Below are 18,575 nucleotides of genomic sequence, written 5' to 3'. Positions count from 1 at the left end.
CCATGTTATAGCTTAGGCTAGGCATTGGGGATAAGTGTAAAACAATGGCAAAGAGCACTTCATTTCATGGTCACACGTTTCCATGAGGACAGAGCTACTCTCAGCTGCAGCCTTTCCTGGATCTTACGAATCCCACGTAAGGAGCACACCAGAGAAAGAGCTTATAGCAGTCACCAGATCCTTCTGCACAACTACCATCTTTTCCTCAGGAGTCACTAACGACTGTCCCACCACTTAACCAGGCTTGAGCCCCTCTGAGAAAAGAGAGAAGCTGCAGGGCCCATAAGAGTCGGTGACTAGGAGCTGGCTGCTGCCACCCACCATCAGCAGCTTAGCACAGCCCACCACCAGCTCCCTAGCAGCCCCACAGAAAAGCACTCCCAGGATCTCACTGGCACATATTTTCCTGTCAAGTTTCCAGAGGAACTTGTGGGCCGTATCAGAAGCAGCTTTGCCTAATTTATTAATTCATAATTTTCAACAATGAATTTAACTTGATCTGGCAAAAAGCTAGAAAGACTATTGATTCTGGATGTGGGGTACATCTAGAAGAGTTGTCACGCTCACCCTGGGAGACAGACCTCACTAAAATGTCTCCAATGAGGAACTTAGACCATGTTTTCATAGGGCTGCTGGTTATCACCACAGAAGGAAAGAAGAAACAGGAGAAGAGAACATTTTCTTGAGCATAGCTTGCTTGCTTTCTCCTTTTTACTAACATCACGGTATGGAAGTTTGTTTTCACCTGTAGTTAATGCAAATCAAAGCTAAAGCACTGTTGCTAATGGTATCTAAATGTCTGACCTTAATTGGATAGCAGGAAACATTTCATTAACCTGTGGTGGTGATAATGAAGAATATTCTGACTTCTAAAGGCAATCAGTCTTTGTTAAATGAATGCAGTTCTGCAAGACTCATCTAACAAAACTGATTAAATAGTAATTACTCCTTCTAAGCAGCAATCCTTCAGTAAAACTAAGGGATATGTGTGATAGCTTTATCTCAACATGTTTGCTGTAAATTTCAAGAATTTTCTTGCAGTAGAAAAAATGCTTCTGTGCAGCAAAAAAAGGGGTAAGATGAAATTAAAAATTGAAGCAGTACATAGCAGAAATGTTTCTTCCAGCTACATGTCAACATTCTGTGTGGTAGAGAAAGAAGCTCTGTCTGCAGGGGTTATGAATAGGATTCGTTCTTACAGTGGCTGAAAGTGGACAAAACCTGCTGCTGTGTAGCCCCCATAACTACCTTTGATAGGCCCAAAATGAAAACGGGGAAGTAGATTAAACACAACAAAGTTCCCTCTTAAACAGTCAGGCAAGACAGAACAGAGATTCGTATCAGAACCATTTTCTAGGTGAAAAGAAGCTGCCATGGATTTTCTTTTGAGGGCTATCTACCCACTGGGTTTTGTTCCAGTAGTTAATACCTAAGATTTGTCTCACCCCGCGTTGGACTGCCTGTCATGGGGTTACTTCTGAAGTTTGAATCCTAATTCAGGATGCTGATTAACAGCTCCTTCTCACAAGGAAGTAAAGCCACCTCTAAGATATGGCAGTAAGTTACAAAAGAGGTGGGTGCATTTTTTTGGTGTAAGCCAGCATAATACTATACATTCATGGGCCCACCCTGTTCTGACACATGTGCTGGGTGCTGCACAAGGAACAAGCATCAGGCTTGAGTGCCTCTCATTTTTGTAAGCCACTCCCCAGGCTAGGAAGCCAGAGCCTGAAGCCTCAGGCTAAAAGTCATGTTATATCTTTGAATGCTGGATTCTGTGTTTGCCTGCTGATTTAACTGAGGTTAAGTATCTGCCTCACATTTTCTTGCTTAGTCTTTCTATCTCTGCGGTCCACACTGCAATTGCTTTGTGCATTGTAACTGCTGCTGCCATCGGAAGAGACTTTTTATCTGAAATGTGCATGAGAGCCTGAGATGAGATTCTTCTCTAATTACTATCCTACTCTATCCTTTGCTATATCGGTTCTTGCTCCTCATTATACTTCCCTGCTGGCAGAACTGGTTTGTGGGATATACCATATGTAGTTCATAGAAGATTCAAAACGTGTCATGAGCTGTACCCTAACTTAGGCAGGACTTGGCTTGGGTAGCTACGTATTTAGGTGTGGATTTTCTGTATCATAAGCTGCATTTTCATTTTACTTTCTATTTGGAATTTCATATCTAACAGAGAATGGTATTTTTCTGTGAGATCTGGGAGGAGGTACTGTCCAAGTCAGCTTTAAATAAGCTAATGTTGGTAACATTTAGAAACATTATATCTGTATTTCTGTTAGTTCATTCATCTTCTTTTTCAGGGTTCTGTATATTAATGCTCTAAACGTTACTACACAGGCTACTGCACAAGGTAGTACTCAGAGAAATCAAAGCTAGAGGCATAAACTGAATTCCCAAACAAATTTATTGTGTAACTGAGAAGAAGATAAACTCCAGCAGAAGAAATTTGACCAGAAGCAACAACAGAAACCATCTCACTTGAGGAATCAGTAAAAAGCAAGACTTCTGAAGGCTGTTTCCACTAGAAGAAAAGGTTAATATAAAGAGGTTTACTGGGGGATGAATGGTTTACATACAAAGTAAAGCATTTGTTTTCTCACAAACTAAGCAAAGATTGCCTATAAAGTCCTGTTTCCCTGAATGCCTTAGGGCTCCAGCAGCATGATGTGAATTCTTTCAACTTTTTCTTGAGGCTAAACCTTGACAGCTGTCCTTGCCTTCCTTCTACACCTCTGTGTGCTTGTATAGGCTTCCTGTTCTTCCCACATGCAAATAGGTACAATTAAATCAAGTCTCCACCACTGCATTTCTCACCACCACCAAAGAAAGCTTCAGAGCCAGATGGCCCAGATATTGCCCATACCTGAACAGGTTAGCTGTAGCTTAGCTCAGTTACCATACAACAAGGGGATATGTAACTCTTCCCACACTTTGCCTAGTGTGGGATGTATGCTGCAAGGCTTTTATTCAACCTAATTTATTTTTATTATTTATTTTTTTATATATTCAACCAAATTTATTTTCTGACCTTCATACATTTTAAGCAGTATCAGCACTGTCTACATTTAAGCTTATTTTCCTGTTGTGGGGTCCCTTCTCCGGTTATTACACTGAATTTTTAATCATTTAGGGTGATGTTTTCCAAGATAATATCTCAGATTGACTTCTTATACTTGGAGAATTTTTTTTCCCTCTTGCTGACATTGCCAAAAGACTCTTTGTCTCTCCCTGGAGATGGAGAACAAGAGAGGTTGAGAGCAGTGTATAAAAAAGGAGGAAGGGCATGCCAGAAACGGCAGCTGTTTGTTGCACTCTAAAAGAAGGCAGAACAGCCCACTTGCTGGTGTATGGCAGTTCAGAGCCATCTTGAACCAGCAGTGTCAGGTCTGTGCTGTAACTAACTGAAAAAAAAGGGACAATAAGCTACTCTAAGAAGCCTGTATTGCACTGCAGTACATAAATGCTCTACAGTTACCACGAATATACTGACTGTGTGAATTTCTTCTATCATAGGCAGTTAGCTCACAGCTTTAAATATATCAGGGTGCTCCAGGAGGATTTTCTCAAGAAAATGAGATTTTTGTGACCAATCTCCTAATGCCAGAGCTGTCATGATTTTCTTTTCTGAGGTAACCTTTATTTTCCAGAGTGACATTGTAATAAGTTACCACTCACTGATAACATCACAGAAACAAAATTAACATAGTTCCTGCCATTTGGTTCACATTTGCAGGGTGTGTGCATTTGCCCTTGCCTCCTTAGCTGTTTTCCTTCCAGGAGCAGAGCTTTATGTTTAAAGAGGCAAGTACAAAAGTTCAGTAATAAGTGATAATTATGCCTGGCTAAAGATTGGCAGTTGAGCAATTGGGTACTACTTAGGTTAATCTCAGTTATCAATTATAAAAGAAACAGAGAAAGATCTTCAATTTGCAATTTTACTTTCATTCCCATAGCTCACATCGTGTATATTACTACTGTATTGACATCTTGGACAACTTTGAACAAATCACTTAATTCCATTATACCTATTTTTTCTGCCCTGTAAAGCAAGGCTGATACTTCCTCCTTGGTACTTTGTGAATTATTAATGAGAGGTTCTCTCCCTCTGTTGCTCTCTCCTTGTTTAAATCAGTAATACTAAGCATTACTTAGTATTAGAATTGCTCTGAGTCCAGAGGAAGATTTAAATGCATACCAGTGTCCTGGGAAGAGTTAAGGATTGATCCTTGGTACACATCCATGAGCTATTTGTAGGTAAAGTTTACAAGAATCTCTAGCTCTTTGCAATAGTCAGCGGGTACTGTTGCTCTTCGTAACATAAGTGTTAGTCTTCTCCATATGCTCAACCCAGGTCAGATGACTGAAGTCAGGAAATAAATCATTCTTCTATCTCTGAGCCCCTGCTTTTTTGTATGTTTGCAAAAATAAAACCTCACGTTTGCAATGCTACCACACAAGTAAACTCCAGGTGATTTGACTGCCTCAGTTTTAGTGGGAAATGAAAGGGGAGGCTGTAAGATATCAACCCTCTTCTGAAAATGATTTCTCAAAGAGACAAAGAGTGAGGATCTTGGCACATGGTGACAGATGTCCCAGCTGCACCAGTTCCCCCACCCTGTGCTCACTGCTGACTCGCTCTCTAACACGGAAAGCAGAAGACCCACTCATTTAACTTCTGCCTCACGATCCTTCGCTGCTGCACATATGGTAGGAGCAGCACCACGGCCTCTCACAGCTGCCCTGCCTCCCATTGGTCAAACAGGACTTCACACAGGTGATCCCCTGACATCAGGAGGAGGTGTGTTACCGACAGGCCCTACATGCCAAGAAAGCCTGCTGGAAAGGACTCAGCAAGAGGCTCACACTGTAGCACAGGACTCTGGCAGAAGGCGATGCTGCATCATGTGGTTTTGCCATGCAGATGTGTTGCATGTATGACTGTAGGTGCTGACAGAAGGTATCCTTGTCCCCCAGAAGACAAGGAAGTTGCAAAGTCAGCAGCTTGCCTGAGCAGTCCATAAAATCTTATTACTGAAGATGCAAGAACGTAAGGATGGCTGTATGGGTCAAATGAAAGGTCTCTCTTACCCACTCCACTTCTTTGACGGGACAAGAAAAAACATAGGAGCAGGGCAAGTGCAGAGGGGTACTTCCCCAAAATATTCTTCCAAGCCCCAGCAATTCATGGACTTCCAGGCAACTAAAGGTTGTCCAATTGGACCATTGACAAAGGGAGAATATTCCTGAATATATCTGACTTGACTCCTCTTTCATGACAAAATCCTCCACGCATGGCTGATGGCAAATGAGGCAGCATGTTGAAAAACAGGAGGCCATCTTTTAAAAGCCCTAAACCCTGGGGTTTCCAAAGGCCAGGAAATCCCTGTGTAGTGGGGCCACCACTTTGCAACTGGTTTGCCTCTAACTTTACCACATCAAGCTCCTTGACAGACCCAAAACATCTCATCCTGCCTACTAGTGATTGCCACAACGCACTCTCAAGGTGGCACAGGTGGAGATGTTCTCCCTTTTAAATATCATGACTCAGTTAAATGGGTGCTTTCAGACCTGTTGCTATAAATGAACCTAATCCCAGGTCTCACAGTAGTAAAGCTTTCTTATTGCTTTTCTCAGTAGATGTTGATTAAAATTTACAGAGAGAGGGGCTCAACAGCTTTGGCCTGAACACACCGTTTTAGCAGGAATTATTACTGATGCCAGTATTGCAGCTGAATTCCTGGCATCAAAACTCACTTTTAAGTGCTCAGAATTGGATGCCTCTGTGAATGTTCTTGTTGAAAGAGGGGGGCTGCATTATGGCAAACTTCTTTTGCATACACTGATAAATCTTGCTGGAATTGGGCCTCCTCTTCCAGGGAAGGAGTTCCAGAGGTGAACAGCGTACAGAGGAAGCAGAACAACACTGTGGGGCTGGGCGGCGCAGCTGCATTAGCCAGAGGCAGGCACCGTCAGGGCCGGGGTCAGGACCGGGGCCGGCGATGCCGGGCACCGGCCGGGAGGAAACGGAACAAGTGCGGCAGCAGCGGCTCCCACTTCCCTGCCCAGGCCGCGGAGGGAACTTGCACCGCGTCGCTAAGGTCAGCGGAGGGGCCCCGCAGCCCGGCCCGGGACGGGGGGCGGAGACAGGGTCTCGGTGTGCCGGCGGGAGGCTGCGCCTGGGGCCGGTGGCTGCTGGGCAGGGAGCGCCGGATGGCGCGGAGGGAGGAGGCGCGCGGGGAGGGGAGGGGAGGGGCGGGGCGGGGAGCGGCTGCAGGTGACGGGCCGGCGCCGGAGGCGGTGCAGGTGGGTAGGGAGGGAAGTGTTGGCCTTGGGTTGCGCCGGCCCCGCCGTCATCGGGGCGGGAAGGGCGTTGGGGACTCCGTGGCTTCTCTCTTACTGTGACTGTCTGTTCCCTGCCCTAAGGATGAGTGGAGCGGAGGGTGTGCGCTTCAGGCGGGCGGCTATCCGCAGGAAATCCAACTTCGCCGCCGTCCCGGACACTGCTTACAACGGAGCAGCGCCCACCTGCCCTGTGGGGGTCCCGCTGGGGCCGACCGCCCGGAGGACGCCTGCAGGTAATGGCCCTAATAGTCACTTCGGCCCTAATAGTCACTTCGGCCCTAATAGTCACTTCGGCCCTAATAGTCACTTCGGCCCTAATAGTCACTTCGGCCCTAGCCCACAGCCGGGGTGCTAGCGGGCGGGACTGGGGCCGGGTTGTCCCGGGGCGACTGGGCACAGCGGCAGCTCCGATGCTGCCAGGGTCGCTCCGCCGCGTGGGTTCGGTGAGGGCTGACTCCTGTGGCCAGCTCCCACGGGCTTCCCCTGCCTGTTCGCCTGGCAGCGGGCCGTTTGTATAAATACACGGTCGTGTTTCCTCGACAAAAGGCAGGGAGGAGGCTCACTTTTAACCAACTTTTGCTGTGCGTGCCCATACACTGCAGAGCAGGACTCGCGCGAATGGCCGGTGGGCGGCCGTGGCGGGGCCACTTCTTGGTGGGGCTGAGCCTGACGGGGGAGAGCAATCCTGGCCCTCGGAGCTGGGGGTAACTGCAGCTCAGCTCAGCTCATACTGTTAGCCCCCATCTAGGCATAGAGTGTTCTCAAGTTGTACTTCTACCAGCTCTTAGACTGTCAGGAATTCTAGAATGGTTTGGGTTGGGGGGGACCTTGAAGCTCATCCAGTTCCAACCCCTCTGACATGGGCAGGGACCCCTTCCTTTAGACCAGATTTCTCAAAGCACCATTCAGTCTGCCCTTGAATACTGCCTGGGATGGGGCAGCCACAGCTCCTCTGGGCAACTTGTTCCAGTGTCTCACGACCCTCACAGTAAAGAACTTCATAATATCTAGTCTAAATCTCCCCTCTGTCACTTTAAAGGCATCCTGCCTTGTCCTGTCACTGCATTCCCTTGTAAAGAGTCCTCCTCCAGATTTCTTGTAGCCTCCTTCAGGTACTGAAAGTTGCTTTAAGGTCTCCCCAGAACTTTGTCTTGTTCAGGCTGAACAAGTTCAACTCTCAGCCTGTCACCATACACGAGGTGCTGCAGCCCTCGGGTCGTCTTCATGGCCCTCCTCTGGACTCAGCTCCAACAGGTCCGTGTCCCCATTGTGTTGGGGGCTCCAGAGGTGAATGCAGTACTCCAGGAAAGCACTTTTCCCTCCTTTGGCAGACCCATGTCTGACACCTGCCCTTCCCCAATGCCTCTTTCTTACCTTGAGCAACAGACTTGTGTTAGACTTGTTTGACATGTTTTGCTCTAGGAGGCAGCTGCTAGAACGTTAATGCTGTACTATTAAGAGACTGTCAGTCTAGGCTGGTTATCTGTGTTACCTTGGTCATGCTGTAAAAATTAGCTGTCATGAAATCCAAACTTCAGGAGGTTGTGTTTTCAAGCAGGTTAATGCACACACCCATTCATATGTCTAAACTTCTGTGATATGACAGCAGATGTGACATGCTGTGCTCATGCTTGTGACATCACACCAGCTTGGTTTTATGCATGCAGAAGGACACGGTGGGTGAAATAGTCTCTGATATCTGCTTGTTATGATATTGGGAATGATGACATGTCAAATACAAGGATGGGGTGTTTTGCCTGGGGGCTGTGTTTTCACTACTTACCAGGCAAAAGCCCTGCTTAATTTGATGCTGAGTATGCACATACAGAAACAGATTATCATGATGGTCTTCATAGTGTGCTTTATTTTAGCTCTGGATATGTACATGAATACACAATTTTTTATTGGTGGTGTGATTTCCCCCCCCCCCCCCCCCCCAAGGCTTTACTTTACATTAGCAAAGAGGAATTGACAGGTGTATTTGTAGTATGTAGACTTAATGGATTTCATTCTCTCACAGAGGTATGCTTACAACAGGGTTCCCATGTTTTCTGTTAGTTTCTATGTTAGTTTCATTGGACTTCTGTTGTTACTATTAAGTTAGACTTCTGTGTAACAGTTTCTTACTCTCTATAGTCTTTTATTGTTGCTCTTTTCACCTGTGCACACACCTCCACTGGATTACTTCTATTTACTAAACATATGCCCAATGTATAGCTTTTCAGTGTGAGCATTCTTCAGGGTTTTGGATGGCAGGAAGGGTCATAACAAGAGCAACATGCCCGTTATCAGTTGCACTGCAATAACCAACTTCATAGTACTTTCCTGCATCATGATTGCTAAATACGATTGCAAGATGAAAAACTCACAAAACTAAGGTAAGGAAATGAATGGGGATGATTTTGGGCTTTTCTTATGTAGGTACATAAATCCTCCCTTTTTTAATTCATCATAATTTTAATTCATCATAATTTTAATTTCTCCTAGAAAATGAGGTGAAGAAACCTTGTGTATACAAACAATCTTAATTCTGTTAGTGGGATTTTAGCTCCTTATTTGCTCCTGCTGATGGCAGAGGACACTCTGGCATGTGTTCCAGCACCCTGTAACCCCAGCATAGCTTCATAGCCTCCCTCTCTGTTCTTTGTAGTTAGAATATGACTGCACTGGCTTCTCTTCTGCAAGTATAAGCTTTAATCCCCATGTGTAACATGAAGCTGTGTGTGTTCTTTCTATCAGGAAAACACACAAACCCAACACTCCCCAAAACCCAACAGCAGACATTTACACTTTTTTGCCTTACAAAATGTAACTGGATTTTAAAGGGGTTTTCTGATGTATACCTTTGACCTGCTTGAAAACCTGCTTGGAAGGAGGAGTTAGTGTAGCCCACATATCTCCAATGATTGTGTTGTGAAATATGCCACTTACTTACATTACTGCTTGGGAACAGGACTCAGGCAGTTGTCTCAGATCTGTATCTGGAAAGAAACTGGAGAAACTAGATGTTTTAAATGAGCTATATTTGCTTACAAATACATTAGAAAAAAAATCTAGATTATGTATATGGCAGGCATATAAGATCTCAGACCAGTAAATTGTGTGCTATTCAGTGCAAAGACTTAAGACCTATTAAAACTCCTACACTCAAGTTTCCTTAGAGCCTTTGACATTGGCCTGATAAAGTAGGGAATGTCACAGGTTTTCTGTGCTGTGAAGCAGAAGTCCAGGGAGTATTTTCATTCTTGGTGTTGTCTGAAAACATTTCTAATGCTGAAATGGGCTGTGTGAGTTCCCTTTTCAGCATCAGTCTTTTATTGTGAATTACAATCTCTTCTGACTTCTAACAGAAGAATCTTTCTGCTATTCAGCATACTATAGTCCAAATCATTCAGGTTCATCATCATGTGCAAAATTGCAATTGAGTTTTGTTAACATATGAGTTTGAAAAAGCTTGGTATGTTAAACTATCAACAGGACAAAGCAAGAATTATTTCCTATTACAAGTTAACATTAATTTAAAGGTTTGAACAAAAGAGTGCTTGAATCTTCAGAGATACTTTGAAATGGCTGGAAAATGTCAAGGTTGATATATGGAGACAGTTCAGAGAAGAGCATTGAGTGGAGTAGCATGATTAATAATCAGTTTTTGAAGGGAATAACTAATGTGGATTTGGTGTCCTTTTTTTTTTCTGCTAAATTAGAATTCAGAGTTGATACTAACTTGAACAAATCTTTACTTCAAATGCATCTATGCATATTAACTCAAAATCAACTTTCTGCCAAGAAACAGCTGCAGGTTACTGCTTGATTGTTCAGCATCTTTCATAAGCCAAGAGCTCTGCAAGGTGTGAGCAGACTACTACTTTGATTCTTCATGGAATTAAGTTATCTGAGAAGGTTGTATCTCCTCTTAGTGGACTTGATTTAGCTGTGAAGACATAGCTCAACACAAGGACACAGTAACTTGATTTCATAGCAGGAAATAGCTTTTTTCTGCTATTCTATTCCTTCACCTCTGTCCTTACTGCGCATAAAGTTAACTTTTGTGCCATTCAAATCTTGCCCTGGTTCCTTGGCTTTGTTCACCTAGGTGCAAATTTACACCCTTTCTGGACTGTTTTTTTGTTTTGCTCCCTTTTTCCTAAATGTATGTCTTCTGGCATCGTACCATATGTTGGCAGTCTCAGACATTGCAGTGTGCCTCTTGGGGAGCTGAGGTAATTTGCATTCAGGACAGCATTCACTGCAGTAAGGTGTCTGCAAACCCTGACAGGAAAAAAAAAAAGTCCTCCACTGCTACTGTTGTATCTCTGCCTGTTAAATGGATATGATTTTATGGGATTATGTTAGCAGAACTTCAGTAGTCTTTTGGGTTTCCATCTTGCAGTGGGAAATAACTAAATGAAGCTCTAATAGCATGCTGCTCTAGTCTATGAAAAATGTCTTTATTGTTCAGGGTGTTATTTAAAAGCTGGAATGACAGCTATGCCCTGCCTGATATATTTTTTTTCATTGTTGTTGGTTTTGTTTTATTTTTAAAAATAGAACAATGAAGTTTGGACTATCATTATCCTTACTCCTGGCTTTGTGTTACCTGCTGCATTTTGTTGACTGGTCTGCAGTGATTGAAAATCTGATTGCTTATACAGTGTGTTTACGGAAAACCTATAGGATCGTGAGGGCTAATCTAAGCAATGATTGGAATCTGTAGATGCATTAGAGACCCCTGCAAAAGAGAACGAGTTGCCTTACATGCTTTCCTGGTCAATGCAAGGATTTTTTTTTTTTTTTCTAAAGTTGAGATTTATCAAGGAGAGCTGATACTTAAAAAGTGTCTTAAAAACTTAGAGAGGAAGGTGAATATATAGGAAACTGCTTTTAAATATTCCTCTCCCTTAAGAAATGAGGGAAGGTATAAAAAATTGCTTTATGCAGAACCTGCATGAAAATACATTTTCCTGTCTGTTATTAGAGAGCTTCCTGTTTCTGTATGTCAAATTAATCCCATGTGCCTCCTATTGAAGCAAATGTGTTGCTAGAAAGTGCCAGGAAACGGAATTTAACTTCCTGAATATAATTTTACTGTATTATTATTCTTCACCCACTTGCCCCCAATTATTTAGGACCAAAATAATCTCTTTAAAGCCAGTAAGAGTGTACTGCTTGGCTCATAGACTATCCAGGACCAAAGTCACTTATATGTGTATCTTGGGTTGGCCTGGTGTGTCTGTTTAGACCTTGCCTAACAGCATCTACTTTACCCAGTAACTGTTGTTGGTCCTGTAATGCTGACTTCCTGGTGATCAGGATGGAGATTTCCTTAAATAAATTAGAATTTGTACTTGCTGCTTGGCTTGCTAGTGACAATACACAAAGGGCTTCACAGAAGAGTTACAAGGTGGCATGCATTTGCTGAAAATAACATAAGTCTGCTCCTTGCTGGAAACACTTCTTTAGGATATACACTGAGAGGGCAAAATTGTGGAGGTGCTAGTATGTGCCTTTCCTAAAATGCTTTTTAGGCATAGCTGAAATTGGGAAAGTAATACTTCACACACAGAATACGAATTAGTTTGTTTGTACAAAATCACAAGAGCAGGATGTTTTTGCAGGTAAGTTAATAAATACGGTTCAGAGATTTCTGGCTTAGAAAAAGGAGAGCTTGCTTGAAGAATGTGTTATTTTTGAGCAACCAGAAAAACACAAATCTTGAGAAAGGGAGCTGTTAAAAGGAAAAAGTTATGATTTGCCCTTGGCTATTATTTTGTGCCTTGGCTGTCAGTACCTGTGCTGCTTAAAACTCCAGTTGTCAGGCTTTTCACCCACTTCTTAAGTCATGCTGAGGGACTATCTTATCTCTCAGCATTTCAGTCAAAATCCAGTTCATAACTGGGCAGTATTTGAGCCCGTCAGTATGTCTCGGGTACAGTGTGATCTGTGATAAAGCACTACAACGGCTGTATTCTGCACTGTTATGTCTTAAAGCAGTGTTACACATTTGCTGCATAAGACAATTTATCTTCCAGGATGAACACTTTGTGAGAAGAAAAAGAAAAATATGAAGCAAGCAAATGTTAAGATAAGATGCTTGTGAGCTTTTTCCTCTAGTTCTGTAAATGCTGAATAGATTTTCTTCAAAATGTTACTGTCAATTCTATATTTTGATAAAATCACTGACCGTGAATCTAGTATCTGAGACTCCTTTTTCTATTGGTGTGTGTGTGTGTGTGAAATAGCTTTCTGTTCCAGTATGGGATATTGTATGTAATACCTCTCTTGAATATAAGGTGATCCAAGAAGAATAGTTACATTTAGATGATCAGAATGATCCCTTCCATCATGTTAAATCTCTGAATACACTGCTTCAAGCTCTTGATGGCTGAAACATTTTAATCATGTTTGCTGTGGAAAGTTCAATGTATTCAGGCCATTACCAACAAACTCCTGTAATTCTGACAAGGGGAGAGAGACTTTTCTTTAGAGAGGGTATTCCCAGAGCAGTAGTAAGTAAGTAAAAGGAGGAAATTGAAAGAGGAATTTTTTTAGCTAGTTGCATTGGCAGTAGCATTTTAACAGAGATGACTTTAGCAGAAGAAACAACTTTTGAAATGAATATAGGGAAGAAGGATGGGACTATATGGAAATGTTGACAAACCAAGTAAAAATCAGAGATGTGGTCCTAGTGCACAAGTACACAGTAGTAAGGTGGTATCAGAAGATATGGAGAAATTAGTAAAAGCAGGAGAAAAAAATTAATTGCTATAGTAGTCTGCAAAACCAGACATCTAAAGAAATGTATTTTTAACAAGTTTCAGAGAAATTTGATGCCTCTGATTACACTGAAACTCAGTAAAACGGAGCATAAAATGGATTAAACTTGGAGACTAAAGACCCTGAGTAGAAGGGGGGGCAGAGCAATGAAATACTGTTAGTTACGAAGTGTTAATGCTAAGCGTGTCACAGATGTTAATGTAAAATAAATTAAATAGCCTGGAAAGAAGAAAAAACATGTTGGAACTGTAATGCAAGATGTGAAATCCTGTGGTATATTCCTGGCTTCTGAACAGATGTCTTGCAGCAGAGATGATAATGCAGCTCACTTGCAGGTCTAACCATCCCTCTCAAACAGATGCTAGTGTGCCCAGATGTAGTATGCCTAGATGAGGACCAGGGAGATATAATGGTGACCAGTGATTAAAAATAATTCTGACTGATTCAGTGGCTGGATTTCTTCTGTCCTTTTTAAAGATCTGGCTTTTTATTAGTTGAGCATGTGGGAACAAATGAGGAATTAGAGATGTGTGCACGTCTACGGGGGTATGATATAATAGACATCACAGAAACATGGTGGGATGGCTCCTATGACTGGAGTGTTGGAATGGAAGGTTACAGGCTCTTTAGGAAAGACAGGCCTGGCAGGCAGGGAGGGGGAGTTGCCCTTTGTGTTAGGGATAGGCTGGAGAGTATGGAACTCTGTCTGGGGACAGGTAAGCAGTCCACAGAGAGTTTGTGGGTGAGGGTTAAAGGGAATATAGCTATGGGAGACATTACTGTGGGCATCTGTTACAGACCGCCTGATCAAGGAGAACCTGCGGATGAAGCACTCCATAGACAGATAGGAAAAGCCTCACGCTCGCAGGCCCTTGTTCTCATGGGTGACCTCAACCACCCTGACATCTGTTGGAAGGATGGTACGGCCCGGCACAAGCAATCCAGGAGGTTCCTCGATTGTGTGGAAGACAACTTCCTTCTGCAAGTAACAGAGGAGCCGAAAAGGAGAGGTGCTGTGCTTGACCTCATGCTCACCAACAGGGAAGGGCTCGTCAGAAATGTGACTCTCCAGGGCAGCCTTGGATGCTCGAATTTGAGATCCTGAGGACAGTGAGAAGAGCGTGCAGCAAGCTCACTGCCCTGGACTTCAGGAGAGCAGACTTTGGCCTCTTCAGAAACCTGCTTAGTAAGGTTCCATGGGATACAGCCCTAGAGGGCAGAGGGGCCCAAGACTGTTCAAGGATCACCTACTGCAAGCCCAGGAGTGTTGCATCCCAACCAGAAGGAAGTGCAGCAGAAGGGCCAGGAGACCTCCTTGGATGGATAAGGAGCTCCTGAGGAAAATTCAAATGAAAAAAGAGGCTCACAATAAGTGGAAGCAAGGACAGGTGGTATGGGAAGAGTACAGGGCTGTTGTCCAAGAAGCTAGGGACCAGGTTAGGAAAGCTAAGGCTCAGTTAGAATTAAACTTAGCTAGAGGTATTAAAGATAACATGAAGGGATTCTATAGGAACATAGCAAATAAAAAACAGACTAGGGAGAACGTAGGCCCCCTCAGGAAGCTCTCAGGAGAACTGGCTACACAGGATTTGGAGAAGGCCGAGGTTCTGAATGACTTCTTTGCCTCGGTCTTCACTGGCAAAGGCTCTGACCAAACCACCCAAGTCTTGGAAGGCAGATGCAGGGACTGTGAGAATGATGACCCTAGCCCACTGTAGGAGCAGAACTGCTTTGAGACCATCTTAAAAATCTGAACATGCACAAGTCCATGGGTCCTGATGAGATCCATCTGCGGGTCCTGAAGGAGCTGGCAAATGAAGTTGCTAAGCCGCTGGACATCATATTTGAGAAATCATGGCAGTCAGGTGAAGTTCCCGATGACTGGAAAAAGTGAAATATAACCCCCATTTTCAAGAAGGGGAAATTGGATGACCCAGGGAATTACAGACCAGTCAGTCTCACCTCTGTGTCTGGCAAAATCTTGGAGCAGATTCTCCTGGAAGGCATGCTAAGGCGCATGAAAATCAACAAGGTGCTTGGTGACAGCCAGCATGGCTTCACTAAGGGGAAATCCTGCCTGGCCAATTTGGTGGCCTTCTATGATGGGGCTACGGAACTGATAGACGGGTAGAGCAGTTGATGTCATCTACCTGGACTTCTGCAAAGCGTTCGACACTGTCCCACACGACTTCGACACTGTCCCACACAACATCCTTGCCTCTAAATTGGAGTGACATCAATTTGATGGATGGACCACTCGGTGGATAAAGAACTGGCTGGATGACCGCACACAAAGAGTTGTGGTCAATGGCTCAATGTCCAGCTGGAGACCAGTAACGAGTGGTGTCCCTCAGGGACCGGTGTTGGGACCGGTCTTGTTCAACATCTTTGTCGCTGACATGGACAGTGGGATTGAGTGCGCCCTCAGCGAGTTTGCCAATGACACCAAGCTGCGTGGTTCGACTATACCCTGGAGGGAAGGAATGCCATCCAGAGGGACCCTGACATGCTTGTGAGGTGGGCTGATGCCAACCTTATGAAGTTTAACCATGCCAAGGCAAGGTTCTACACCTGGGTCGGAGCAATCCCAGGCACAGCTACAGGTTGGGCAGAGAAGAGATTCAGAGCAGCCCTGCAGAGAAGGACTTGGGGTTGTTGGTTGATGAGAAAATGAACATGAGCCGGTTTCAGTGTGTGCTCGCAGCCCAGAAAGCCAACCGTATCCTGGGCTGCATCAAAAGGAGCGTGACCAGCAGGTCGAAGGAGGTGATCCTGCCCCTCTACTCTGCTCTTGTGAGACCTCACCTGGAGTATTGTGTGCAGTTCTGGTGTCCTCAACATAAAAAGGACATGGAACTGTTTGAACAAGTACAGAGGAGGGCCATGAGGATGATCAGGGGACTGGAGCACCTCCTGTATGAAGGCAGGCTGAGGAAGTTGGGGCTGTTCAGCCTGGAGAAGAGAAGGCTGCGTGGAGACCTCATAGCAGCCTTCCAGTATCTGAAGGGGGCCTATAGGGATGCTGGAGAGGGACTCTTCATTAGGGACTGTAGTGATAGGACAAGGGGTAATGGGCTAAAACTTAAACAGGGGAAGTTTACATTGGATATAAGAAGGAAATTCTTTCCTGTTAGGGTGGTGAGGCACTGGAATAGGTTGCCCAGGGAGGTTGTGAATGCTCCATCCCTGGCAGTGTTCAAGGCCAGGTTGGACGAGGCTTTGGGTGATATGATGTAGTGTGAGGTGTCCCTGCCCATGGCAGGGGGGTTGGAACTAGATGATCTTAAGGTCCTTTCCAACCCTAACTATTCTATGATTCTATTCTATGATTCATGTGATGTTTCTGTGCTAGGCTTCTGGTTCTGTTGGTCTCTCTTGTGGTACCCTATGTGGTAGGGACTTCCAGCCATTGTAATGGCACCCAGCCTTGTAGCTGTATAATTACCTTTTAACTCTGTGTCCTGCATACTCATCTCTCCCTGAGGGCTGCTGGTGGCCCTGCTGCAGGCAGCTGTCCTAGGCCCTGGTTTAGTGCTGCAGGCTTTCTCTGGACCAGCTGGAATCTTGGGGGTCTTCTATGTGATTTTGTTGGGGACTTTGTGGCATTTGAGGTGAAAGTTAATGGAGGAGTTTCTAACTGCATCTTGGATATGTCTTCTGTTTCTGTGAAGCATGAGAGACCTCAGTCTGGAAAACATATCCTCCTGCCCGCAGCTGGTGGCTTCTGGAGGTAGAAAAGGGAGGGAGTGTCGAGGTCCCTGCCCCTACTGCTGGTTCTGGCTGAGGATCCTGACCTTACCTGTCACTGTTTCAGACTCCTAGGTTCTCTTCCACCATGAAACAGGTTATTTTAAATAAAAAAATCAAAGTTAGAGTCTCCATCAGACTTGACTTAACCCCTCACTATAAATTGCCTGAATCACAGCTAATAAAATTTGAATGTAAATTTCTTTCACAGTGTTTTGTCTTGCCTCAGAAGGGCTTGATGACAACTTCTTGCAATGGGTAATGAGAGTATTTTTCCTCTTTGCTCTCATATGCCACCAATCACTATCTGGTCTGTGATACATGTTTCGTAATTGAATATTAAAATATGCATTACTTGTATTAACATCAGTAACAGGAAATTAAACTTACTGGCTAACTATATTCATCTTCAGAATTAGTGATTTAAGAAATCAAAACGAAGACACTGATACAGAAAAAAAATTAATTCTTTTTGACTGAATTGAAACTTTTTTTCAGTTTTATGCAGTTATGCTGCTAGCCTTTTCTTCAGTTGACTCTTGCCGAAACAGTTCTGTCTTAATAACTGTACATGCTGTACATTCCTTTTCAGTCTGACACTAACTTTTGTCATTAAGAAATTACCTGTCACCTCTGAGGGTAGAATCCTTTTGTACTTAACTATTCTCCAATGGGCTAGCAATGCTATAGCATTCAAGAAAGTTATGGAGGATGACAGACACTGGAGGATGGTTTTCAAGAGTTCTTGGGGATTCTTCTTATTTGCCCATTGAAAGCCTATAGCTTCTTAATTCTTAAAAGAGAGGGCTTTTATCTATTTAAAACCAAAGCTTGGAAAATCTTGGGTGAAAATACGATTCTGTGGGAAGCTTTGCAAAACACCAAATTTTTGTGGTGTATACAATTAAATGAGAATTGTGATCAATGCATGAAATTATTCAGCACTTCTGTTTTGGCTTTTTTATTTCTAAATATAGAACTATGAATTTTATTAAAAGGCATTTTAAGTTTGGAAGCAAGTTGCATGTATTTACTACTAAAAACAATTGTCCATTTTAAAATATAGAGCAGTTGTTAATACAAAAGTTTAATTTGACTTTCATGAAGTTCTGGTGATCTCAGCCAACTGTTCTGTAATTACCTTCACATTCTCTTGAGTTATTTATGATAATGCAGTAAACAGTGTTCTCAACAATTTATTAATCTATATTTGATCTAGTGGACAAATACCCCCACACCAGGCTTACAAACAAAGGGCATGCTAACACCTGAGTTGACTTTTAATGTGCTGTTTGGACACTGCCAAGCTAGGTAAGGTAGCAGGAGATAATTGCTGTAGCGTTTTTTGGTGGTTAAGTTGAATGGAAAGGGTGTAAGCAAATCAAGGCACAACCACCCAAGCGGTTGGTTGTGCATATAATCTATTTCTGAACTTCCTTATACCTAGTCATTGTAATGTAGCAAGCACAGAGGATATTGTCAGAATAACATTCCTGACATGCAGTCAAAGTGGGGGAAAAAAGTCATCCTATCTGCTGTGTATAGTCAGCAAGAGACCTGGCTGGTATTGGCATGGGTTGCCCTTGGTGTTCAACTTCAGTGTGGATAATCGGCCCTTTAAGTGTTTATCTTATTTTTTAATACATCCTGTGCACACACAGTGTAAGGACTGTGTGTGCACAGGATGTATTAAA

At 43.6% G+C, this 18,575-nt stretch overlaps 1 protein-coding gene across 2 annotated transcripts in view; it reads left to right on the top strand.

Moving 5' to 3' along the window:
* Positions 1-6,427: 6,427 nt before the first annotated feature.
* Positions 6,428-18,575, top strand: part of FGD4 (FYVE, RhoGEF and PH domain containing 4) — a 116,039-nt gene continuing 103,891 nt past the window's right edge. For both annotated transcript variants that reach the window (XM_062616542.1, XM_062616541.1), the window contains exon 1: positions 6,428-6,593. In XM_062616542.1, the coding sequence (XP_062472526.1) occupies positions 6,443-6,593 (151 nt within the window). In that variant the 5' untranslated portion in view covers positions 6,428-6,442. The remainder of the gene's footprint in view (positions 6,594-18,575) is intronic.

This window comes from Pezoporus occidentalis, unplaced genomic scaffold (assembly GCF_034315485.1).
Source record: "Pezoporus occidentalis ecotype Australia unplaced genomic scaffold, CSIRO_AGI_Poc_V1 ctg19, whole genome shotgun sequence".
NCBI classification, from domain to species: Eukaryota; Metazoa; Chordata; class Aves; order Psittaciformes; family Psittacidae; genus Pezoporus; species Pezoporus occidentalis.
Note: the sequence above shows the minus strand (reverse complement) of the source record. Positions and strands in the feature narration are given on the sequence as shown.